General features: G+C 35.4%; 1 protein-coding gene across 5 annotated transcripts in view; it reads right to left on the bottom strand.

Annotated features, from left to right (window-relative positions):
• Positions 1–27,336, bottom strand: part of CPEB3 (cytoplasmic polyadenylation element binding protein 3) — a 92,166-nt gene that overhangs the window by 16,245 nt on the left and 48,585 nt on the right. For all 5 annotated transcript variants that reach the window (XM_085325724.1, XM_085325723.1, XM_085325726.1 and 2 more), the window contains 2 exons: positions 17,880–18,047; positions 15,862–15,951 (listed from right to left, as the gene is read on the bottom strand). In XM_085325724.1, coding sequence (XP_085181850.1) covers positions 15,862–15,951; positions 17,880–18,047 — 258 coding nt within the window. The remainder of the gene's footprint in view (positions 1–15,861; positions 15,952–17,879; positions 18,048–27,336) is intronic.

The raw sequence follows: 27,336 nt of genomic DNA, 5'->3' as shown, positions 1-27,336 counted from the left end.
TAGCTTCTAGACACTGTAATTYATAAGTGCTTTAAATCTTTGCATTTGAGAGAATATATAGATTGCTTTTCAAATATGTCACCCATGTGCTGTGTCTTTTGATATAAAGCCAGCATTTTAGGATTCAATGTTATATAACCAACAAGGAAAGATTAACCTATTTCTGGCTTTTAGAATCAGGGTTACTTTTTAAATATAGAAAAAAAATGTAATGAAGAATTATATATAAAATCAAAGACCATATTTGAATATCCATGTCAGTGGTCTGTATATCATCTGTTGATTTCCTACATTGACCTCAGGTACATACTGTACCAAAATTTTGCCCACTTTACAAAATGAGATATAGAAATCATATTCCAAGGGGCCTGTGTGATAACTGTTACCAGTTCCATGACAGTGCTGTTGAGCTGCACAACTAAGGCACAGAAGATTAGGACTTTCTCGCTCAATCCCTTTGGAGAGTCTTTGAATAGTCATGTATATTTAATCTCATTTACAAAATGGAAAGACGACTTAAACTTGAAAATAGTTAAATTACCTTTGAAGAACTTTTTTTTTCATTTTGTCTTCTGAAAGTAGTTTAGACAGCATCTCTTCTAGTGTTTTATGAGCCCCGACTTAGTTCCCAGATTGTAATAACTCTGCCATCTACTTAAGACATGGTTATATAACATTTCAGTATATTTCTAAATTATATTATGTAAAAAATACAATGGAAGTTAACCTGACAAAGAAAATAAATGCTGTTGTCCCATGTGGGCCAATGGCTACCTCAGAAAGTAGATTTAAATGGATTCAATTTCTTGAATTATAAATAACACTTTCTTCACTCCATTTTTTCCTGGACTTTAAAAAATATTTAATAGAACTTTAGGAATAAAATTGTTTTAAGAGCCCAAAATAAAGAAACAGTTTGAACCAAATTTCTAAATCAGTTAATGTGATGACAAAGGGTCCTTGCTCAAAATCACCCTCAGTAATCTTATTAGAAAATGCTTTGAACGTGAATAAAACACATTTCTAAATCCAAAGATGAAATGACTATTAAAAATGAAACTGATGTTTGAAAAATAAAAATCCAAGGTATTAAAAAAATGCAGACTTTCTTTTTAACATTGGAGTGACATGACTGGATTTTCAAGAGACATCAAAGGCTTTAAATGCTTAAGAAACCTCAAAATAGAAAGGACTGTAATCTCACTTAGCTACTGCAGAAGAAGAGTGAAATTATGTATTAGTCAGGGCATGCAAAGATGAATTTCTTTAGTCAGACTAATTTTAAATGGCAGTGTATGACACTGTTAGCTGGTTTCTTTCTCTAAAAAAAGGATGCATAAGAAATGTAAATAGTTTAACATTTTACAACTAGACTCCCGTTCATTTTACATGTTTTTCATGAGTACTAGACTTTAAGTCTGAGTAATCTGATACCTAAGAAATTCCCTGTATGCCACATTAAAACAGGTTTTAGGGTAGGTTTTGTTTGTTTGTTTTTAATTAATGGTATGTAGTTCATATCCTCAGTTCCATAATTGTGAAAAATAATTATGATCCTGAATCCATATGGCAACTAAATGAAACTTAGTTAAATGAAAGACAAGGCATATCAAGAAAAGTCATTAAGCAAGTATATTGCATAGAAGAGCAGAATGAAAACTTGAGGTTCTGGCTCAGTAGCCTCTGTGAAATAAATTGCGTGGTTATATCATAGTCTCAGTTTTACTATTAAATAATCCACATCACTGAAATTGCAACAGAATGGAAACTGAGTTTTGTTTTGCTTTTTTAATGGGAAAAGGAAAGTAGCAGCTTGCTTTTTTTGTTATAAACGTTATCAAGATGATTTTTTTTCTTCTGCACCTCCAGTTTAAATAGACAGATAAAAACAAAGTCTGTGGCTCTACGACAAACATTATTTCTGACTGAGAGTTGCCCAAACATTTCCCTTCCTTTCAGTGCTGAAAAGAGAGGACAGCATTTCAGTAGTGCTGTTGTGAATATATAGAGCTAAAGATTTTACAAAGTCCTTTCAATTCTAAAACATGCCAAGGAATCAAAAGGATTAACTAGACATCACTACCTGAAGACTTTCACTGCTTATGGAAGAACAGTATATATATGCAATCTCAATTTGCTCAGTAGTAGAACTATTCTTCCTCAACTGTATTGAAGAAAATATTAAAATGCAGAGGTTTTTTATTTTCTTTTGCTTTTAATAAAAGGAGAAAATTCTGCAAAGGGAACTAAAGCCTGCCTTTTTAGTTATCTGACATTTTACTTCTATACTAGTTTAAAATACTGCAACAGCAAATTTATAGGGTTGTCTCTTCTTTCAAAGGTCACAGCCATTTTAAAACTTCAGACTGCAACATGATCCATAGCAGGTATAAATCAGAATTAAAGGGTATAAACAAATAAAAGAAAGGCTATAACATACAGTTTGGTTTATGGTAGTTATAAGAGTAGTTGCATGAATTAATCATATGACGAAGGTTAAATTTTTGATGAGGCAACAGCTATTTTTGTGAAGCTTACTGGGTCAGCAGCATGAAATAACATGCATTTACCTTCATAAGCAAAAGAAAAGCATAGTCAAATTCAACGCTGAATTTGATGATTTCAGTTATAAAGTGAAATATAAATGGCAACTGCTCTGGGCAAAGAGGTTCATTTTCCTCATATGTGGGTCAGGTCTGCTGCTACTGCTTTAACTCTGAGCTGATGGTTGATAAAAGATCAGTTTTCAGGTTTGAAGAAATTAAATATTTTTCTTCTTTGCTAAATAAGCCGATTTCTAATTCTGCTCCAAGCAAAATTAATATAGAAGAACTCTCGATAAACATTAATCAATAGTTTATTTGATTTCAGTTTCCCTAGTATCCCTGGGGAACCCCTATTTGATTTCAGCTTCAGTGTCAAGCATGATTTAAAAGCCCCCCCCCCCCAAAAAAAAAAAAAATCCAAAACCAAAATGGTGATCTTTAGAGGAAGAAGACAAAGATCAAAATAAAGAAATCCAAGCTGCTTTTTAGCTGAAGATTTAAGAAAATCTGTCATTTGGTTTCATGATCTCTCCCCTCTTTAGTGATGTGTTGTTGTTGTTGTTTTGTTTGTTTGTTTGTTTGTTTGTTTTTAAGAGTTTTATTTTTTAAAGAACAAAGGAAACGGACCTTAATACAGGTAGGTAGGGGTACATGCAGCATGCAGAGGAGAGAGAGGCTTCATTAAAAAAAAAAAAAAAAAAAAAAAAGACAACTTACAAAGGAAAGAAGACACCCAACATCATCTACACCCAACATCATCAACTAAGAGATCTGTGGGACATTTCCTGATTTCCTGTGATTCTAACTCTTCTATGAGCAGATAATCTGTACTTCACAGGGAGTTTAAGACTGTTCCTAGAGAGGAACTGAGGTTGCAAAACATTTCAGGCAGAATGCAGATGCTTGGCATGATAATTCTGAGGGGAAAAAGAACAGGAAAAGCACATTTTGTTCCTGAAGTTGTTGAAACAGGCCATGTTCTACATCCTTTACCTTACAGGCTTATCTTCAAACAAGGGTGTTGCTTAGAAAGCCAAAACCTTAGAGAAGACTAGGACTTTGATTATAAGGTAACTCAGCATTACTCATTCTAATTCCTCTGTAACAGCACCCTGAATTTTATCTATTGTTCATCTAGRGGCCAAAAACCTAGCAGAAACTAGTTTGTTTTATCTTTGCTAAGAACCTTCGTAAGCARCTTTCCAGCATTGGAAGCATCAATCTCCCATATCCACGAACAGTCCCTCCTGCATCTTTTTGCACAGACACAAGGCTGGCGCTATAGTTTATACACCAGGATAAATTACTAGGGAAATAAAAATACCTGCTAAATAGAGTTGTCTTAATGAAAAGAAATATTACGTTTGAGCATTTGATAGGTTAAAAGCTTCATGAATGGAAATTACTGCTTGAATTCTCCCCTAGTCTGATAATCATTCAGTTTTAGCTGTCGTTTACAAATACTCATAGACAGCTACAGATCCAGGGAAACAGCATATATCCACACAAATGAAACTATACCCACAATATGTCAAACACATTCAGAGCAAGTAATCTATGGAAAATATTCAAAGTTTGGGAAAGTTTAATTTCAGAGGTTGTTACAGAAAAAGATGTGATTTTCAATTTCGTATCTCTGCATTTTATTTTACCTAAACTTAGTAAGTGTTAATTAAGGACACTGGGYAGATTAATTCAGGACTTGAAAAGAATGAAAAACAGCTAAAAGAAAATTTTTGTTCTTTTCTGTCACACTGATAACCAAAGAGGAATACGTCTAACTTGGGATTAGAGAAGACAGTGGAAATAATCCAGCACTTTAGGCTTAGAGTAAGAGACACTTGCATTTCTCTTGAAAGCATTCAGAACAGATTTTGTATGTTGGCATTTTCACCAATCTAATCTTATCATGTTGAAAAACTTTGAAATAAATGCCTGGGGAGGGTTTTTTGGTTTTGTTTTTACAATTTAGCTAAAGTAAAATAACTCTAAATTGCAATTACTTGTTTCTATAATAGATAAGCTGTCAGCAGTTTCTCTTAACAGAAAGTTCTGTTAACTGCTGACAACACAGCTTCAGTTCTGGGCTTTGACTTTGTCTTTTAATCAAATAGTCAATATGTCAGCTTCTGCTTCAGTGAGTTCCTGGCCAGCAGCAGGCTTGGAGGGTCACTCACATGTGAGTTGTTTTCATGTCCTAGTTGCTCAGGTCGCTTGTCTTTTTTAGCTAGATAGAAAAGATGCAGCTTGAAAACGTTAATGACAGGAGATTTTTCCAAAACTCACTCATTGCTGCATAACACGCATTTTTCTCTCGCAGGAAAAAAAAAAAAAAAAAAAAGCTTCTATTTACTAAGAGCATGCCTCTTTCCTGGGAGATCATAAGGGCATAAGGGTACATTTTACAAAAACCTGTTGGATTTATCAAGCTCTCTAGGACATTAGGATTTTCACATTATTAAATGGAAACTGCACAAGAGTTCTCATCCTTCTCATCTCCCTCCCTGCCTCAATCTTTCCCTTCAACTTATTTCAGTAATTTGAAAGAAGAATTTGGTGCTACGTAAATCATTAGCAAAAACAAAACACTGCATAAACTATTAGCAAAGTGCAAAATATTATTATGAAGTCCTCACAAGACCACTATTCAAAGGATAATTTTTAATCTTGGGGCCCGAAATACTTAAAGATCAGCTCCTATATTCACATTTTAAAACAACAGAAAGGCAATATTTCATGAGAACAGAATTTAGACTTGATGGGGAAACAAAGCTTACAAAAAGAAAAGCAGACTGTCAGTAAAATTTACTCAGTTTTAGAAACAGTTAATGAGAATCAGGCTGAACTATTCACTGCTTTTATATGGCAAAAGTGGTCAAGTTATTTCCTACAAGTATGTGACTGAAATTACCCTTTTCTGTACTTTGAACCTCTCTCCAAATTTCTATGTATTTCTGCAGCCTTAAACCTTTTTTAGTCTGCTGGTCATTAGTAGCTTTCAAATAATAGCTAGAGACCCTGAATTACAAACAATCATTAGATTTTATTCTCCCATAATGAACTAAAAGTCTGTTGATCTAAAACAATTTCCATAAAACCTATTTTGGCAACAAGCATCTCTGAGCTAAAGTAGGATCAATAGTTATTTCTGGGAGACTTCAATTAAGAAGGGCTTTACTGACCTTTCCTGAAGATAAAAATAAAGATTGTGTGTCAATGTCAGATGTCTCTCCTTTCCCAACGTTCGGCTCTCTGTATCCCTTATTACATCACTAATACGCTRAGAGAGGCTGAGAGCTGGAGTTCGGCACATATATTGACATGCTATTGATAGAGCAACAACATTTACACGAGCAAATATTTGAAAAATAGTGATTTTACACACAGTGTTACAAATGCACGTTTTCTGCTTTGAAAAATAAGCAAGAAAGGGAAATACTGTGGAGCTTTTGGAGGAATAAGGTAGCAAATTGCAGACTATGTTGGTAAGTTTTAAGTAGCTAGCAAAAAAATTTAGCATAGTGCTGAGCAACCTCATGCTTATGCACTAAAGAATAAATATTTACATTACAAAAAAATTCCAGACTTTTCCTTCTATTTTTCACAACCTATTTTCCACAATATATGGGAGTTTCAGTGATCTGTCTTCTTGAACAGTGATTCCCTTTGCAGTTGCATACTGAATATTTAGTATAAATACTTGAGTTTTGTCACTGTATTGTGAAAGCAATGTGCATCTAGAGTAGCTACACAATATAACAGAATCACTCTGATGCACTGTTTCTTTCTAAGCATTTGAAGGAGGAAATGTAAGTAATGTACATTGCTATTTAAATATTAGTAGGCCTTTTATATTGATTTTGTTTAATAAAGGTACCACAGGAAAAAGTTCAAGGTTCATAGCGACTAAAGAAAACACAGCTTTATCTCAAATATTTATCATTTTTGTCCACGCATGCATACATGTACATCACCAATGTATTCACTATTTCCTCACAATGGAATTTASACAGCTTTAATCTCTTCTGCATTCTTCTTTCCAAATTACTTTTTTCACTCCAAGATACTTCATTAGTTTTCCTGCATAGTCCAAAGTTTTAGGTTGGGAACAATGTTATTTGACTACTGCTGCTGCCAGAACCTGCCACAGACTACCAAAAATGAAGAAACTCATTTGAAAGAGAATTTAGCTAGATATTATCAACAGGCAGTCATTACAATCAGAATCAGCAGGATTTTTTTTTTTCATTTGTGTACTATAAAGTGATTACAGTCAAGGAAAAATGTATTTTTCAGTCTAAAGGTCTTTCAGCCATTACCCTAGGAAAAATTACAATACAAAAAGCTACATTGAATTATTTAATATATCTCATTTTAGCTACAATATCCATTCATTAGCTACAATATCCTTTCATTATTTTAATAGATTATCAATAAGAGACTTCCCCATCAGAATTCATACTTTCTTCCCTCTTCTTTTCCATTCCCSATACAGATACTATATAATAGTTAGAAATGCCATGAGATGCCCCCCACCTGACTGGGTGTTTACTGCCAGAGGAGGCCATGTGTGATGTGTAAGCTATTCAGTGACTCATTCTGATATAAACAGTGTAATTGGTACACTGTTGGTATATTATATTAAACATAGTATGCCATATAACCACCTAATATATTTATGTACCATTCACAAAATTAGAGAAGCATATCCCCCAAAAAAGCATTAGATTCAGTGCTCCTTTATAGGAAATGTGGTAGAGTTGGTCACCAAGTATGTRTACTTCTGTTTCACTAAATACAAAGCTTTCTTCTAAAGATCTTCATCTGCCAGAGTAAGAGCAAAAACAGTTAAAATTCTGAACTTAAATTTGTCCCTGATTTTGGTAGCTGATTTGTAGATTCATCTTTGATTACTAGAAGTTAAATTCATAGGGTTTCTTCCTTTCTTTCGTATCATCTTTACGAACAGTAAGATTTAGAACCAGTGATCAGCTCTAAGTGTAGCTTTATCAACATGAATTGCCCAATAAATCAAAAAATTAAACTACTTAACTGGCATATTAGTCAGTGTCAGTTACTCACATACAACAGAATACTGAGCACTCAAGATATACCGTGAAAAAATCTAAGGGTGTATTAAATATTCATAACAAAAAACAAAAAGAACACATTTGTTAATACAGAATATCTTCAGGATTGAGGGATTTCCTATTTCTGTACAAAAGGGACATCAGTAAACTTCTCTGAAATATATTTTTTGGCCAATATCCGTTCTTCAGATTACTGTATCGCTTAAACACTTGTCTGTTTCCTATTTAAGTCTGCAATATGTTCAAATAAGACAGAACTTTAAGAAGTTTTACTGCAGGTAACAACTTCACAACAATAGAGTAAAATATATGGGAACTGTATATAGAGAAGTCTTACCGAAAATTCCTAGTCAAATCTTACTTGATTCTCTTATTTGAACATCTGTCCAAACAAACTTACTGCARCAGTTAGTTTATCTTCCCAGCAAGTGGATGTTTGGAATCCCTATTTAAACAGAACCTCCTGATTCAAAGCTTATGATCACTAACAGTTATTAGCAAATGCATGAACCAAACTACAACCAGCTACTCTTTGGATTTTGGAAACAGCAGTCTCCTTGAGCCAAGTCTTATACTAAGAAACCCTATTGCAATCTTAACCTATCCAGGCAGTGAGTAAGAGAAAACAACTTAGATGTCTCTGAGGCATCTTAGGCATAYGGCCAGCAGAAAAGAGTCTAGATAATTTGTGCAAGATCTTGTTCTGGAAAGAGAAAGTGATTCAGCTGCAACACGTGACCTTTAGTTTTCCCCAAGGAGTCATAAGGCTTATGAAAAAAGCTATCAGTAGCTGCAGCTGTGATGCATATGAGCTTCAGTACCGSCTTTGCTAGAACCAATATCGGTGGCCTAAGTCTCTCTCCTCGTAAAGCATATCAGATCAGTCAAAGCAAAACTGAGATAAAACACATTTTAATAGAAAAGCAATACAGACTACAGCATGGGCTTCAAAAATGTGCCTCCATTAATCACTACAAACCCGTCAATTAGGTCTCTTAGAAACCTGAAGTTTTTCTGTGGGAAWTTCAAGGCCTTTTGATGATACTGGCCAAAAGAATGCTGAGTTACCAGAATTACCTGTCATCTTTAATCAAATAGTCCAATAGAGGGAGCCTGGAATTAAGTGTGACTTTTAATACAGCAGAACAACCTTCCAAATTGACATCTATGTTTTACTAAAAGTATTTTTTTTCTATACCAAAAACTCTGAATGGCCTCTGAACAGTGATGACTATAAAACTTTTCTAGCAATTTATTGCCAATACTGTAAAATGTAGCTGTGTCATGGTTAAGTGCATGCAGCCCCTTGACCATATAAAGCACTTTCCAATAGGCTCAGATAYGAAGGAGGCTGGTTGACAGATGCACACCCTAGGCTGGAATCACAGACATTGCACGGGATTTGCTTTGGCAGTTCTTTCTGGAAACTCTGGGGACTAACACAGCAGTGAAGAGTATAAAAACAAGTTGTTTCTTCACTGAATTAGAACTGCAGCCATGAGAAACTGTAGACTTCTATCACCTTCAGATACCAAGTACTAAAATCTTCATCGTCATGTGCATAGCAAAAAAGTTTACCAATTAAATATCATTTTAACAACACACACTGAAAAAGCTACTAAGCAGCATCACAGTCCTTGAACTCCCACTTACTATGGATATTAGAGAACTTTTCCTGCTTAAATATCTGCTTGAGCAATGAATAGGAACCTAGATGATGGAAAACTACCAAATGTATTTCCTATATGACTCACTAGCCCTAAATGCATATTTCTTTAGAAAACCAGAAAAGTTAGTCCTTTATTTGTCTGTTTGCACAGTACACAGACAATATATGATTTGACTGTTGATCCTAAAAAATTATTCATCTGAACAGATGAACTGCTGAAAATGCCAGGACACTGGTGACTAACCAAGAATCTGTTCAGGACATATTCCAGCTTATCAGAGACATCTTAACACCCTTGAAAAAAATCAGTCTCCACAGTGTTCTGTCCTGTAGACTAAAAGTCAACCACAATTTCTTGAGAACCAGACAAGGAGGGAAGAAAAAAAGGACAAATTTATTGATAGACCAGAGATCTSAATTTGGACAACAGCCATCTTTTGGGTGGTAGTCAGAAAATAATGRGCTTTGGTCCCATTACCTAAAAATCTCACAGGAGTCATTTTCCTAAGTGGAGTAGTCAAGAGTCTTGTCAAGCATATGGGGTTACAAGATAATTTCTTATAGAAGAATGGACACTGCAGAAACCAGAGGAATGAAAAACCCTAAAGCACCATTTCTGAGAGCTACTATCAGTAATTACAGCCCCATCCTGYCTCTCCCACTTCGTCCCTCACCCCAGAAAAGTGCTGAAAAGGAATCAATGACGTAACTGCGGGCATTAAATTTGTGATCTCTTGATTGGAAAAAGCTTTCTGATGCCACATAAAGAAAGAAGCAAAGCAAGCAGAAAGGGAAAATGTTTTTGGAAAAGTAAGATTTCTCTCTAGTAAGAATATTTGCTTTACACTAATGAAGATGGAAGTTGCTACAATTTGGATTTACTGTTTTGTGACTTGAGCCCAGAAATTGAATTTTCATTCCTGAATTCTACAGCACTCATTCCTTCTAAACTTGCACAATTCTGGTTCTCAAGACAGGGTTTTCGGTAGCAACGTGAACTACCTGAGGAACATTTAGCTACAGTCATGATGTTCTTCTCATAATAAACAGTCTTAGTCACTTACTTGGTTACTACAGTCATAAGCAACCAGTAAAACTGAGAAAACTGTCTTTACTACAGACTCGTGTGGAGACTGAGTGCTAAAACCCATCTGAAGAGATCTGGTCATTCCTTCCTCAGGCATCAGAAGATGCTAACAAAAGAAGGCACAATAAATGCTTGCTGAAAAATTGTGGTTTCTTCAGGGTTAAAAAAAAAAAAGAGATCTTGCAATCTATCAGTTCTGAAAGAAACAGAGAGATCTTGCAATCTATCAGTTCTGAAAGAAACAGCATTTGTTGAAAGAAACATGAAAGCTGGGAAAGAGCAATTCTGGAAGCTTCCTCAGAATCGGATTTGTTCTGTCTAGGCATGATTTCTCAGACATTTTAAAATCATCATTATCAGTTCACTATGAAGGCCTACTACTTCAATCATTTAACAAAAGACAGACAGAAAACTGGAAGGTCTAAGGCAAAGGAAGGCTTAAAGAAAATCTGTGAAAGCCTAATAGAAAATTCTATACTAAAAAAAAAAAAAAAAAAAACAAAAAAAACCACTCAAATTACTCAGTTATGGGAAAGCAAATCAGTATGTACTGCTATTTTCTACCACACATTCTGTGAGTTGTGTTGCTTTGAGTTTATGCTGCCCTGCTGTGAGAAGACACAGGGCCTACAAATTAGGTACACAGCTTCAGACAGCAGTGGGTAAAAGACTGATCTCATACACCCGTGTGCAGTGGAACATATACAGGTAAGCAAAGTTTAAAGAAGATTTTGCATTGCTATTTACCATGCAATGTATTTCAGGATAAAGAATTTCAAGTTTCCGCTACAGCAGTGCAGTGGTTATCGCATCTGCTTTACATGCTGAAGGTATGGGGTTCAAGCCCCAGTGGAACCAGCACCAGGAAATCCTTGGGAGGTTGGACTAGATGATCTCCAGAGGTCCCTTCCAACCTTACTGATTCTGTGATTCTGTGAAATACTATAAACAGTGACTTCAGTTTTAAAAATATGAAAAAAAAATAGGCTAGGCATTTAGTGCTGCATTTTTATGGGATGTTATTTGATCATTTAGGCCAAAATAGTTAGCTTCAGTACAACAGTTTACTCTGTTGGGACAAATCACATATCATCTCTGAGCCCAACAGATAAAATTGTAACACTGTATTTTCTCCTTACAACTGTTCACTACTGCTCCTCTGGCAGAAGCCAGAAGCTACCACTCCACTAAGGAGAAAACAGAATGACCTGAGCAAATGAGCCTCACCCATGAAATCAAGATCAGTTGGAAGACTACCAGCAACGGTGGTCCCATCTAACATTACCTTAGAGAATATCAGGAATGCTTATACTGTCTGTCCCATCATTTGTTCTAAATTAAAGCATGACAATAACTTCACAATGCTATTCTGTGTGATTTTACATATGATATTTTCTTCTTCGTGAGATTTTTATCATTGATTTTTCACCCTTAGTGTCCTCTTGGGAGCAGTATGGACAAATGTGTTTATTTTTGTCAAATAACAGAGTAACTAACTGAAGAACAGGGCAAATATGAGAGGATCAGACTATCTGTTGTACCTCACACCTAARTCAGCTGTAGTATCAAATCATTCCACCCTTTTCAAACCCACCATATCTCTAAGCTCCACTGTGCTTCATTTTCTCGCTCTGCATCTCATTTTTATCCAAACATCAGTCCTTCTAAATGAAAAGGAGCAGAGGGAGACTCCTGCGTAGTTTTGTTGTTTTAAAATGAGTCATGCAGTTCTTAATAATTTCTGGAAAAATAATAGTTACTGCAAAGAAAAAAAACAGTAAAGATAAAAACCAGACATTCTTAAGCTTGCAATCTGTTTTTTAAAAAAGAATGTTTTTGAAACAGTTGGCAGCATCTTTTTATTAAAAAGAAAGAAAAAAATAACTGTAGCTAGCACAAATATTGCTCAGCACAGTAGATCAGTAAATGGTCAAAAACATCAATGTATATTTTAATTAAATAAGAATTATCTGGAAATAATGAGTGAAATGAATAATCAGTGAAATGAGATGTCTAAACTAAGATGACTGTTACGGTAATGTGTAACTGCATTTAATAATGCTCATTAGACCCTATTTCATTATTTCTTGACATTTCATAGGTACTCAGAAAAAAATACTTAACCACAAACCACATTTAATTCCCAAAACTCTGTGGTGAAAGCCAAGTAAACACATTATAAACTGGGCATCTGCTTGCCCAAGACCAGCACATGACATTTATAATTTTGCCAGTTCCGTTACTAACATATCCAAACAGATGTCAAAGTAAGTCATCTGAAGACTCTTCAAGGCAACCATAATAAATTGGCCTTATTCAGAAGCAAGCATTAAAATCGCTTCATGGATTACACCAATATAAAAACATGATGCTAAGCTTTTCAGTGCAWAAGCAGAGGGTAAAGTGAAATGATAAGGCAATAATACAGATGCCCAGAACTAGAAATAGCAACCTCTTACACACATTGTCAGCTGTTAACAACTTCTCTTGCCCAAGTGCATAATCTGCATGTTTAGTGACAAAACAGCTGGGAGTCACCAGTACCACCTTCTCTCAGCAATTCAAATAGTCAACTCACTGGCAGCCAGTTGCATCCCAGAAGGGCTGTTCCCTGCAGTGCAACTACAGGGAATTCATATATTGCACCACCATTGTAAACATTTCAMAAATTCAGTAAGTTATGCCAATAAGGCAGGGCATTTTTTCTTGAAAAACCTATATAGATACTACAAGTCTCTATTAATACACTCAGGCCTGTAAAGGATGACATCACTTGGATCTAACTATGAAGACAGAAACCCAGTGCAAAACTCAACCGACTATGCTACCTTCTGGCATAAACTACTGATTCTATCTGCTCCAAACCTGGAGCTGAATGCTTATCAAAGCAAATAAAAATCAAAAGTTGCTGTCCACTGGCTTGACCCCACAGAAATAAAGCAGTAATGAAAAAGGCTATCCATCAAATGGGCACTAAGTCTGGCTGGAGGTGAGAACAAATTTTCAGAAGACAGCATAGTTCAATTTTACTGCCAGTAGGGCAGGCTCAAATAAGTGGGAGAAACTTCAGAGATCAGACTTTATTAAAGGGTAAACAAAGATTAGCCTCCACATCCTCCCACTGCATTCCCACAATCCAGTTTTTTGTTTTCCTTTGGGATTGCTACAGCAGAAAATATAACTCTTTCTTTCCTATATAATTTAATGCATGTCTTCTTTTCTGGACTGATTTTCAGATTTGCCATTTGAAAGAATCATATTCAAAACATCAGAGAATTTACACATTAGCGATGTGACATGGAAGAGAAGATACCAGAGAAAAAGAAGGAAGAGAACATTTTAGCTGAAAAGTATTTAACTTCTAAGTAAATTGTCTCACTGAATTTTGTGCTCACGGATAATTTCAAATATCCCCTTCATTTTACTGTATTTTAGAGAAATGCCTGATAATAAATCAGAACAGCTTAAAATAAAAAAAGTTTTTTAAAAGTCTGTTTTAGTTCTAAAGGAGTTTCTAATCAAAGACAGAAATGGAGGTATTTTATTGTAGTGTTTCTGTCAGTAATTCCATAATAATTTTAGAAAAAAGTATTCTTCATATATATATATATATATAACAGATCAAAGAGAAGAAAATATTTATATTATAAGCTCAGACTTCACCCATTGACTCCAAGTAATAACATTTCTATCTTCTATGCAGATATTATCTACATGGGATCACAATCAAGCGTATTTGACCTACCATGCTGAACATGACTGTAAGCGAATCTCAAAGACAGGAATGCAGGATGTATGATGCTGAAGCCCTGATTGATAACTCAAAAGTCAGTTATAAATAAATCTGGAACAGTTGGGATTGACTGTTGTTTAGCACTTTCAAACAGACATTCAGGGCAACTGGCAGGGGCTTTGAAAGCTGTTTCCTATATTAGAATCATGACAAAAATAGAAGAGAGACTGCATTCCCTTGTCTTCTGCTAAAATAGCTCTTACTCAAAAACATTTCTACAGGTTTGGCAAGGCTTAACTAGTCCACTGTCAGATGCAGAACAACTTCAGTTCTAAATAGAAGTCCCATGCTGATCTGCCATTAATATATAGTTACTAAATTAACAAGAACAAAGAAATAAACTGGATAGGACTAGGAGATATTAGGGACATGAAGAAGCTGGTTTAATTGCGCAACCACAATTTCCTAGCCAGAAAGACCCTAAAGACTATAAAAACAAAAAAGGAAAACTCTATTTTACCAACTATGCTTAGAAATACATGTTAACGTTTTATTTATTCAAGAACAGATGTTGCATAGTAACTATGGACAGGAAGGCTGGGTTTTGAGAGAGGAACACAGAAAGAAGGGGCACGTACTTTCAAGTAAAGTGCCCTAAATAGTGTTTACTGGGGAAGCAGTTGTTACAAGGCTACCTTGCCTCAAGCACTTAGGCTTCCAGATAAATGTATTGGGGGTTTGTTGTTGGTGTTTTTTTATGGTCAAAATACATCCATAAAAATGTTGTAAGATTTGCTAGTTCATTGGCTGAACACTCCATTGTTCTGCCAAATTAAACAGTGACCTTAAGGAGCAATTAAGAGTGAGAGTAGAAAAATATCAACATACAGATCAGAAATTTTGTGTCTAATTTTATGCTACTGTTTCAGATCATAAGTGAACTCTCAAACAATATACAAGATGCAATCTTGATTGAGAACAGAATGTATATTGTACAGTATTTACAAATTCATAGAAGAGGCCAGGACATAACAAAATCAACTGGCATTAACCAAGCAACTCTCCCAAACACTTTCCCCAAACCTGTTTATTCCTCACCCAAAACACATCTGCATAGTATTTTGCTGACAGATATGCAATTGYTCCACCTGCACTTTAGGTCACCCTAAAACAAGTAACTCCAAACTAGAAACACAGTCATCACAGAGCATAACACTAATCCTTGGTGATTCTGCTTTCTCTTAGCGGAACTCGTTGCTGTGGTTCAGCATCCAGTTAACCACTGATGCACAGATTTTGGTTCTGAGCAGGATCACAGCTTCTTAGATTAGTGGACTCATGTTTCCTGATGAAATACCAGGTACCCAATCCACTAGCATGCTTCAGGCCATGAAAAAATCTTGTTTACACTATTATTCCTATAGTTTCCACAAAAAACACACTGCAGAGTCAGCATTAGGAAATGTTTGTAACTTTTTATCTAAAGCAAGCCTAGTATAAATTAAGGCCTGGTTCATAGATTCTAGGCTCAACTCTTCTCACTGCTGAAAAAGTACATACACAAGAGTACATCTTGTTCATTGAATTGTGTTTCTCCCATCATGACAACACCTAAAAATACACTTATTGAAAGAGACAGAATTCCTCAAATCCTTTCTTTGTTATGGATCACCACATTGCAGGAGTAGTTTCCTTTTACCAGAACAGTCTGCATAAATTTATTTTAAGCTAATTACCTTTAGGTGGAAAATATGACTTGCTTTCAGCTTTGTGAGGCCAATCCACCACAAGAGGTCCAAACCTACGAAAGCTGGCAGTGATCTCATCTACAAAAAACAAATGAGGCACCTTAGAGAGAATCTGAAGACTGATAGTGGCAAAATAAACATTCTAACTTAAAAAAAAAAAATTACAGATGGTTTTCCATATCTTTTAAGAACAGGGAAAACTGAAATTTTTTATATATATATATATACATATATATATATACACATATATATATATATATATATATATAAAAACGTCTACATATTCTTTGACCCCCATGCTATACTTTGCTGCTTGAAAATGGTTTTGCCTTCCACTAATGAAGGTTTGCAGCAGGATTAAATGCAAACATGATCTATCAAAAGCGAATATACTTCAGCTGTGGTCTATTTCTAATAATAGCCACAAAGCTGAGTCAGATGTAGCCACATGGGACAGATGGAAGAGCTACATGTCAGCATGGCCACTCCTTGTTGCATGACCTAGAACGCAGGCTGTATCGCCTTCCTCAGTCCTCTCTGAGAATCTGCCTTGAAGTAAAATTATTTCTTTGCTTTTGAAATATCATTTTAAAATAACACCAAGAAAAACATCTCTCAAACTATTCTACAGGACAATTTTGTTTTACATGCAAATGTTTCAGGAAAAAGCATTATCAGTTCTGTTAAAATAATCTTTTTTCTAAATACATTTGTTGATTAATTTTAAAGAAAGAATCAGTTGAAAATTGTGTCTAATGTGATGTTAGATAAATCTGGGCAACAAATCATCAGGAAAAAAGTTTGAGGAGAAAGAAAGTGGTTTCCCAACTTTTTGATTACAGTTTGAAATGTGGCCAATTTATCTGACCCCACAAGCTGCACATCAGATGGCTAGAGCCACAAAATGCCTACTGCATGACTCAGGAGCTGAAGGAAAAAGGTGTTACTGGAGAAGATCTCTCCTGGAAGCAGGTAATAACTTTCCAGTGGCCATGTTACTTCCTTGTAGGATAAAGCTGAGTGTTTATTTTGGTTTTGAGTGATCCAGCAGTGTTCACATCAGTGGTACCTGTTGGCCTTTTCTTCCTACAGCTGGGGATTGAAATTACCAGCAGCAGTCCCTGTTTCAGCAGCCCTACAACTCATTACGTGACATGGGAACTGCATTCAAGCTGTTTGTGACCCACAGGCTGGCCAACCCATACTGCTTCTTTATTGAAATTGTGCATGGGTTTAGGTTTAGAAAGGCTAAATCATKTGTGTCATGGCTAGTAAGGCTATTTCTTTATTACAGCTGTACATGGTTTAAGCTTTTAGATTTAGCAGAAAATCAGATTCAGAGATGCCTTTAGATATGCTCATATTCCCTACATGCATCAACTGAAGACAGACAGTAGTGGATTCCTGCTAYAACATAAAAAAAATATAGCAGAATGATCATGATTTTAGTTTGAGGCTGGGGGGAGCTGGCACATACAAGTAAAGCAGATATGGATTGAAAAAAAACACCCAAAACCTGACTATCCTTGCTAAGCTAGTTACTATTTTGTAGCAATGTTCAATGGCCTGTATATATGCTGGATATGAGAGCTGATTAATTAAAGCCCGATTTATCATTATGGTGAGGACTGCATTAATGAGGTCCTTAGTGTACCCACAACTTTTTAAAAGAAAAGGGATAGACTGCAGAAGAATTACAGCACACACTAAGTTCCCTTCTTCAGTTTTCCCACTTCACATATACAGACACATATGCTACTTGTGCAGATTAGAAGACCTGCTATGCAGGCAGTTCTATCTTTGTCTCTTCTAATCTACAGTACAAAAGAATGTCAAGTAAATTTTCAGGGGCTTGTGGCTGGGGGGGGGGGGCGTGTTTTAAATAATGCTACAACCACCATAAGTGACATACCTGGGAAAATACACTTGTTTTATAAAAATCTGACTTTTCCTGAGTAATTATATGCATGCCAATTCCCACCACCACCACAACTTATTCACAGTACCTTCATCAATGTCAGGAGGAAGACCTCCAACAAACACCTTTCTAGAATAGCGTTCCACTCTTTCACCATTCTGACAGCGTGTTGGAGAGCTGAGACCCGATGATAAAGACTGATCACCATGACTGTCGTCTAGGAAGCCATCTTCAAAAGGAAAGAGTGAAGACCGACCTGTAACAGATTTTGTAGTATCTATAGTTAAAGCTATTTTCTAGAGAAATAAATCTTTCTATAAAAGCTTAAGTGTTATAATTTCCTTTTTTAAAGTTTTGTTTTGCTTTAACAGAATTTTCATTAAAGGGCTTAATTAAGTGGCTCAGTTATCCAAGTGATGTTCATTTGCTTACATTTTCCCAAGTATAACTGTATTATCCTTAGCAGACAATCTAATTTAACTTTAAAATAGAATTTCCTGTGAATGGCTAAAAATAAAAACCAGCAAGTTATGTGATTAGACTGTGTCACAGCCACAGAGAAAACTTTTGTGAGATTTTGTATTTCAAACCAATTCTGAAAGATTTAAATCTTCAATAACAGATCTTAAATGAATGATCTTAAAGAGCAGATCACTCAAGCAACTGCAGCACACAGCATTACAGTCTCCTTCGGAGTGCTTTCTGGGTCCTAGCTACAAGGGCTGCCTCGTTCCCTCCTCCCAGGAACAGAGAGGCTGACAGCAAAATAAGCTTTGTATAGTTGATACTATGCACACACGTGAAACAAGCAGCTTAGCTATAGGATACAATCTTTAAAAGACTTAATAAATAAACTACAAAAAGCTTACATTCTACCTGAAGAAAAAGGTTGTTAATCAGGACAACCTGTTAAGCTGCTACTCAGTGTTAAAATATACTTTCAATAAGGAACAAACACAAAGCAACATAAATGACTGCTATTCACTTGATTGATGAAAAGTAAATAATTCATTTGTTATCATCTGATGCTATTAACTTCTTGTTGTTATTGCCCAAGTATGCACACATTACCTTAAGAACAGACTCATTAATTCAGAAGACAGGAAGAGTAAAGAAGTATTCAAAGGCTTTATTTAAGGAGTACTGTAGAACATGCCAACTTTAGAATTTAACTCCCTATACCTGAGCTGAAAAATAGACCCTGTAATAGAGAGGCATACAAATTAAAATCCCATCTCAACTCTGAAAAGGCTAATTGTCCTCTCATATCATGGAGGATTGCTTCCAGGGATGGAATTACAATTAAATGATACAGATAGTTTATAGAGGATTTAATTCAAAATATAAATAGCAGGGTACATGATTAAATTCAAAGATAATAGATCACAGGAAAGCGAAAAGCGACTTCCAGCAAGAGCTAAGGAAGAGTTAAGCTATATATTGGTATTAATAACATACAGAAGTACAGGAAAGAAATAATGGGAGCAAGGAGGAAAAAAAATAAAAATCAAGAGATGCCGCGGCACACTATAGTTAAAAAGAATACATACATTTGGAGTATCAGTAGTAGAGTCTTAAATAATAAAGGGTAGATTACAAAAAGCAGCAGCAATCCTATCTATGGAGAATGAATGAACAAACCAAAACCAGGRAAGATGTTCTGACGGACAATGAACACCAGCTGGAATTTTTTAGGAAGATCAGGTACAAGAAAAGGATTAGAATATACTGAGTGCACAATGTTGACAAATATTACAGATGCAAGATCTACCAAAGCACTACATTACCGTGCTTTTAAGCAACCAAATAAAAAACAAGGCAAACAGCACAACTGAAAAAAGAATTTTGAGATGCTACTTTGCAAAGTCTAGAACAACTAGTTGTCAGAAATGGTGGTTTTATCACATAAAACATGAAAGACTATACTTGATGAATTATTCAGTTACACAGGTATATCATGCACATATATGCACATACACATTTCAGTGTAAGAGCACATGCATGAGAGAAGTAATTAGGAAGGCTAAAATTGGGTAAGAATATCAGCTCAGAAAACCACTTGAAAGTAGGTGATTTGAGATATCCATAAAAGAATGCCATTGTTAAGAAGCTAAATAACCTGTTCTAATTTATTTTCCTCACAAACTTATCTTCAAAAAAAAAAAAAAAAAAATCTATTAATGGAAGTTGACACAGCAAAAGAATACATACGAGAACAAGTCATTCAACTAAAACACAGATCCACTGAGGAAGCTGAGTATGTGCTGAGTTCTGAACTCAAAAACCAAAACAAAACAAAACAAACATGCTAACAAAAACAAGATATCACCTCTTATGCAAGATGCTTGCCAGTTTGCAAGCACTATACTTCTCTTAACTAAATACAAGAGATGACCTAAAACTTTATAATTAAAGTATACAGGTATTTAAAGTAATAAAAGGCATACAGAAAAGGGAATAAGGAATGATTGTTCACTATCTCTTCCAATAAGGGGAAACTAAAATACATCAAATCCGATCAGTAAATGACAAGGTTCAAAGCAAAAACACATAAATCAAACCGTGGAACCCCTTGCCACAGGCTTTTTAGGATGCTAAGAAGTTTACAGAGGTTCAGAAAATGGAATGAGCATGAACAGAAGAAAATTGCATCCTAGCGCAATAAATATTGGGACACCAGCTCAAAAAATCCCCAGAGACAAATATCTGGGGGAGTATTATGGGAAGGCATCACTAAACGCCCTCTTTTTATATGCTGCCTCCTTTCCACTGACACGTACGAGCTGTCAGTATAGGAGAAAAGACACTGGGCTGCTTTTCCATGGCTGTGCTTACAACTCTGTACCTGATAAACTAGTTGAAAACATTAAAAACAAGATACCTAGAAGAGCATGATTCAGCAGCTCTAAGCAGCAAATCTACAAAGAAAAGGCTCACCTCTTTACTCAAAGAAAACAAAGGATCAAGTAGAGAACCAGTAGGTCATTGCAAACCACAAGAAACTTCTAACAAAGCCTCTTCTTACTGAAGAGGCTTAGTCACAGTGATAAAAACCAAACACTAACTAATATTCTGAATGATAATAAACACTAGAATGAGTCCCTGCCCAGATTTGCTTCCAAGTACTCTGAGTATTACCAGAACGCAAATGGTAAAAACAAAAATAAAGAGGGAAACATGAAACCATTTGACAAACAAATCTTTTAAAACAGACTATGGTAGAATTTCACACCTAAGGTAAGAACACTCAAAGCAACATTATAAAATTCAAGGTAATGAAAAAAGCATAAATACCACAAACTTAAACATTATACGACTAGAGCAAGTCACAAAATCCCTAACACAGATGACAAAACACAAAAAAAGAAAAAAATTTAGTTGTTACTACAGAGAAGAACTTCACACAGAAAAAAATTATTATGCAGTGAAACATGCTTTTTGGCAGAGTAAAAAAACACCGAAAGTCCCAACACATTCAGAACTTGCTTGCGCTGTTTTGTCATCACTACAATTTGTATAAGATACTCATTTTACAGCCTACCTTGTATTCATCACAATTATTGCCACATTACTGTATTTCACTTCTACAAGTAAAGATGAGTTGCAAGAAGTTAATCATGCCCAACTGAGTCCCAAATTCTCTCCCACTTTGGTGCTATTTGTTCAATCTAGAAATGTTTGCCACAATCTTAAAATGAAATTAACTGGTGTTTCCATTCATAAAGACAATACAGTATTTTATACTCTACAATCTTTCCAATTTGTTTAAGTACCACGGAAGCACTGAAGAAGTAGAAGCACTGGGATGCTTTCAACATCATAACAATAGCCTGTTCTCTGAAAAGATGGGCAACGGAGGGGGGCCACAAAAAAAACTTTATTTTAAAAATACTAGAAGACTTTTTTTWAAAAAAAATATATATTTTTGCTATTGAGGAAGCACTACATATATTTTGCTTTAACCAGCAGTTCAAATGCTATATTAAAAACTGTATCAGTACAGCCTGTACATCCTACTACATCTCAAGCCATATATATATGTGCAAACTACAAGCTGCTTCTAGGCTATCAACTTGCTTGAATGGCTAATTTTGTCTCTAAGCTTTCTCACAAATTTGATGCAAACTCTAGACTGTAATGAGGAAAAAAGTCCTTCAAAGTGATACAAATCATATGCTTAGCTGATACAAAAAACCCATATTTTTCACTCATTTCTTTCATAACTGAAAAAGAAGATGCAATGAAATTTAACGTTAAAGTACCCAAGCGGTTGGTACTGCTAAATACTAAGTACTAAAAAACTGCAGTGCTCACTGTTGTTTTCTCAATAAAAACTGTGTAAGCTGCAGCACAGTACATAAAAGTGAGGTATCTTAGTAGTTTTTTTTGGTGCTTAAGTAAGSTCATTAAGCTTACTATTGCCCATGGTCATTAATCTCTCAAAATAAACATACACGCAGCACTGGACTATATTTGTAAAATATTTTCAATCTGTTTTTATTTTTAAGGGTTGCCTAAATGATAAAATATAGTTCAAATGTGCTCAGTCAAATGTTATGTCTTTTCCTTTTTGATTATCAATATTCAGTGCTGAGGACAATTATTTTTATTGGCATTCACAGTGTCCCACCAAAAGCAATCCAATATAATATCTGAGCGCAATATTCAGTGGAAAAAAAAAAGATGTTTCATCTAAGAAAAAAAAAAGTATTTTTGAAGTGTTCAATGAACTAGTTAAACGTCACACTTTAACCAAAAAAAAGTCTGAAAACAATCCTTTTCAGAACACTACACATTTAAACTCATAAATATGTAATGAATCCTTACATTCACTCATCTGTCAATTCACTAGCAATAGTAAAACATTGAAGTTACTCGTTCAAAGTTATCATTGTTTTAAGCTGCTATTAAATTAAGATATTTTGCAAATAAAGAATATCAGATTGATAAGAAGCAATTGATCAACCAAATAATATTAAAATTGRCAACATCATAAGAGAACTAAATATTTATTTCTCCCGCTATTCAGCAAATAAAACATTTAGTAAATACTTTTACCTCTTCTCCGCCCATAGCTCCTGGCTGCATGTAAACACAGAAGAAAATTGTCGGTATAGCTGTCATTAGATTTAGCTCCAAAAGCAAAGAAAATGTAGCTTCTACTTCTTCTCTTTCTCCCTCCCACCATAAAGAAGGAAAATACATTTTTAAAAGTTCAAGATGAATTTCAAACAACCCAGGTAAGAGAAAAAGGTTGAAGATGACACAGCCAGGGGGGAGGTGGGAATCTGCTGTGCAAGTTTTCTATATATCAAAGTAATTAAAAAAGAAATCAGGCATACCACTTATAATACTATAAAAGAATTTAGGATTATGGTTTTAAGAGGCAGTAAACATCATCATCCTAATTAAMACAATTCATTTCTCATTTTATTAATCAGTTTGTGGATAACATATTTTCCAATTATTTTTCAAGTTAAATAATTAGCCATCTGTAACTGCTAAAATTCTATCAAAATCATAAAATCAATATCCAACACATTTAGACTAATAAAAACAGATTGACTTTTTTTTAATATGTATCAGGATTAATATACCATTTCAATATGACATTCATCAATGGCAAAATCCACAACATTGTACAAGTGCAGAGGTAAGCCACAGAGTAATAAAATATTTGATGATATAAACAGAAATGCAAAAAGCAGCACTTTTTATTCTGAAGTTTTAGAATACAAGCAAATAATCTGGAAAATAGCATCTTTATACCACTCTGGGACCTCAATATTACAAAAAATATCTGTGGCCTTCCCAGGTATTCAAATGCCTGGCTAAGAGTCACGATGAGTTTTTCATCAAAAAACAAGCCGAGACAATAACTAGCAGAGCCTGGTTTTTCTCCTCTCTCTGCTGCAATATCCTTTGTGTTCCTGCCCCTTCCCAAATCCATCTCCTCTTTCCACACCCAACACAACGCCTTCAGCACCTGCCGAGACATGTCTAGGTGCTCATTAGGATTCCTGCAGTTCCCCCTATATTCCCTCAACCTACTTCATCTAATTTCCCCTCTCTTCTAAACACCAAGTGCCCCTACTGCAAAACCTTCCATCTTTCCCATATCTCAATTTTCTTTCTTGAACCACATGTCCCGAGGTGTCCTGCCCTGCCCTTGGTTTCTCCCTCCCTACCTTTATCGGGCCTGCAATTGCATAGCAGCTCGGCTGCAGCTATGACAGACCTGCCCGTCTGCAGCCTGGCGCGCGTGACCGTCACCGCTGGGCGGCCGGGAGGGCCGCCTCGAGCAAGGCTAGGTCTCCCTCCCAGTACTCACTAGTAACCTCTTTTCTATTCACATAGCTTCCTCTACAAGACCTGAAGAAATACAGTCTCTGACACCACATACTATGTCTTTTTTTTTCCGCCTCACCCTCCATCAGTGAGGCCACAAAAGAGCAACTACACAAGTGTTTCTTTACCAAGACAAAAAAAAAAAAAATCCTCAAGGCCTATAACAAAGAACTGCTTTAAATTTTTTGTTTGAATGAGGACATCGGAAGGAGTTTACCTGTGCGAACAACCATTTAGCCACAGCAAGGAAGTTGGTAAGCTCTGAAACAGATTCTACTGCTTGCACAAGTGATACAGAGAATTAATAGTTGGCTTTGTGGCAAGAATAAAAATGAATCTTCCTCCGTTCCAGTTATTGCTAAAGCTGTATTTTATTACTTATTACAATGGCAAGATCTCATATAGCAAGTCATCTTCCTAAATGCCCATACACCAAAAAATAAGTATATGTCAAGGTCTAAGTGTCATACCTTTCAAGAGCAATTTATTTGAGAGGTTTCTGAAACAGAATGCTATCAATCTACAGATTAGAAGTATTAATTCAGTGTAAGATGAAAAAGAGTTCTGTATTTCTACTAAGAAGAAAAGAAAGTTTCATATGTTTAATGGAAATGTTTAGGCTCTGAACAAGATTAGACTACATGATGGTAGAAATCTACCAAAGACTTCCGTAAATTTTAGAATAACCCATTACTTTTAACTCACACATGCACTAACACAGACTTTTATGTCTAGAAAATTTTATAACTGAAAGTATATTTACAATCATCTGTAAATTCTAGGGGAAAAATACAGCAATCCACTTAAACAGGAAGGCAGCTTAGTCAGCTTTTGCTTATTTAAAACATTGCATCACATTTAAACACTATACTCAGTTTTATCCAGTGATTACATTAAAATATTATTTTTTCTAAAAAGCTAAAAGATATGTAACAAGGCAATTTGGGAATGTCAACATGCACCTTCTTCTGTCATTTACATAAAATACACAAACAGAACACGTAATTTGAGACAAATTAATCAAGAATACCATCATAAGACAACAGACATAATAGAAGGAATGGTTCGTCAGATAAATTTCATACCACCTCCAGTTTGAGAAAACATCTTAGAAAATAAACAATTTGGACATTATTCTTAAATGAAGACAGCTGGGAACCAAGAAATTGATTGTACTATTGCAACTAGTGAGATTACAAGTGTTGCATATCTGAATAGTTGCTTTGTCAAATGCCACTCTAACACAACACAAAAGAAAAAAGATTGGGAGCTCCCAAAACCATAGCCACCACTGATGACAACCCATCTCATACACTGCTTTTTGTGCAGCCAGGAACATCTGTTTGCACTGAAAACCATCTCCTGAATGGTTTTAAAATTCAGCACAAAGTGATTCCTTCCTAGGTACCTTACCAAACATCAGAGCATTGATGAAAACGTAGCTACTTTAAGTAGCAATGAATGTATTTATGAAGAATTTCTCATTTAAAATGTTAGACAGTTGCAAGCAGACCCCTATGAGCTGTGCCACTCTAAATCTCACTGAACAACCATGAGTGCATTAGTATTTCTCTACTCCTCTGCAAGTTTTCTTTAATGCCAGTGGGTAGAATAAAGCTACATAACCCCTATGTTCTAAATTGCATGCACACAAATAGAAAGGAACAATACATCATTTTTATCTTCTGATAATCCTGGAACTCTCAAAAGTCTGCAAATAAGATTACCCATTGTTTCAATAAAACAAAATACACTAAACTGAAATGCTGCAATGTTAACTGCATCTCAAGAAAAACTATATGAAACTGATGAAGAAGAAGAACTTCAAAAGCTTGAATTTTGCAAAGTCGTATCTGGCAATCAAGGAAGGGAGGGGATCTATTTCTGGCATAAAAATGCATTTGCAAAATTGTAAGTTCTACCTCAAAAGGGTTTTGAGATGATACGGTTTATGAGACGAGCACAGTAGCACAACACAGGACATCTACTGAAGTACACATCTACACAAGATAGCCTTCAAGTATGCAGAAGGAAAGAGTGACCTAACGACCCCTGGCCACTGGCCCTGGAAAGTCAGACCACCAGCACATTATCCATGTGACAATATTGACAAGAAAAAAGTTATGTAGATGAGAGAAGTTACTCTGTTGTTTAAAGTTACTCTTGCCCAGTATACATACATACATACTGAAAACCAAGAACAACTCAGTCGTGCACTTCACATCATGTATCAACCACAAAACCACCTTTACTCCAACTCACTGCAAAAACTGAGAACAATTTTGATTATTTCCATTTTGTTTAAGTTGGAGGGTTCCAACACAGAAGTGGACATCAATATAATAAAAGTAAAACATGCAAATAAATACTAGAACTACACAATTTTCCACAATTATTATTAGCAAGGAAGGTTTTTGCAATTTAAAGGAGATGAAACCAAGAAAATAGCTGTAGTGAAGAAAGGACTTTGACTAAAACATCTTCTCATAGACTAGCCATTACCTATTATATGTATATGTGCCTACTGCATGCATACATATACCTACAATATGTAGACATGAACCATATAGCTCAGCTAGAACACCTGTAAGAAATACAGAAGCACTTTGTTTTGTGGGTTTTAAATGAATCTGCTAGAAGTGTCATCAAACATATCTCAACTCTGGTGCTGTGGACTGCGCTGAACAGCAATTCTACCTTTCCCTCACCACTCACCTTTCTGATTTTGTAAGGCTCCATCACAACTACCCTCAGCCATCTCCTCCCCAGACTAAAGGGTCTCACAGCTTCTTTAATCCCCTAGTACATGGCTTGTGGCATACATTTTTCACAAGAGATTTCATTTATAAGGTAACAGAAAACAAAAATCAGTGACACTTGGCAAAAATAAACAGCAGTGRCAACCACACGGAAATTCAACCTAGAATTGTGCATCACTTGACATGGCTCAATTAAATGCTGTCATAGTACATCAAGAAGGCATAATAATACTTTACAGCTCAATATCCTTATGAACCAAGCCTTTTAAGTTAAGAAGCACTTGTAAAAATGTAAAACACCTTACTAGATCTCTTGGAGACAAAAGATGTTAGGCATGTGAAGCAACGAGTATCCACTTTTTTTTTTTTTTTTTTTTTTTTTTAACTCCAAATTAACTCTGGTTAAGAGCTTAATTTTTATGGATTAGAAACTATGGG

Source organism: Rhea americana, unplaced genomic scaffold (assembly GCF_003343005.1).
Source record: "Rhea americana isolate MKP2758 unplaced genomic scaffold, rheAme1 scaffold_122, whole genome shotgun sequence".
In the NCBI taxonomy this organism is placed as follows: Eukaryota; Metazoa; Chordata; class Aves; order Rheiformes; family Rheidae; genus Rhea; species Rhea americana.
The sequence above is the reverse complement of the archived record's forward strand: the minus strand, read 5'-3'. Positions and strand labels throughout refer to the sequence as shown.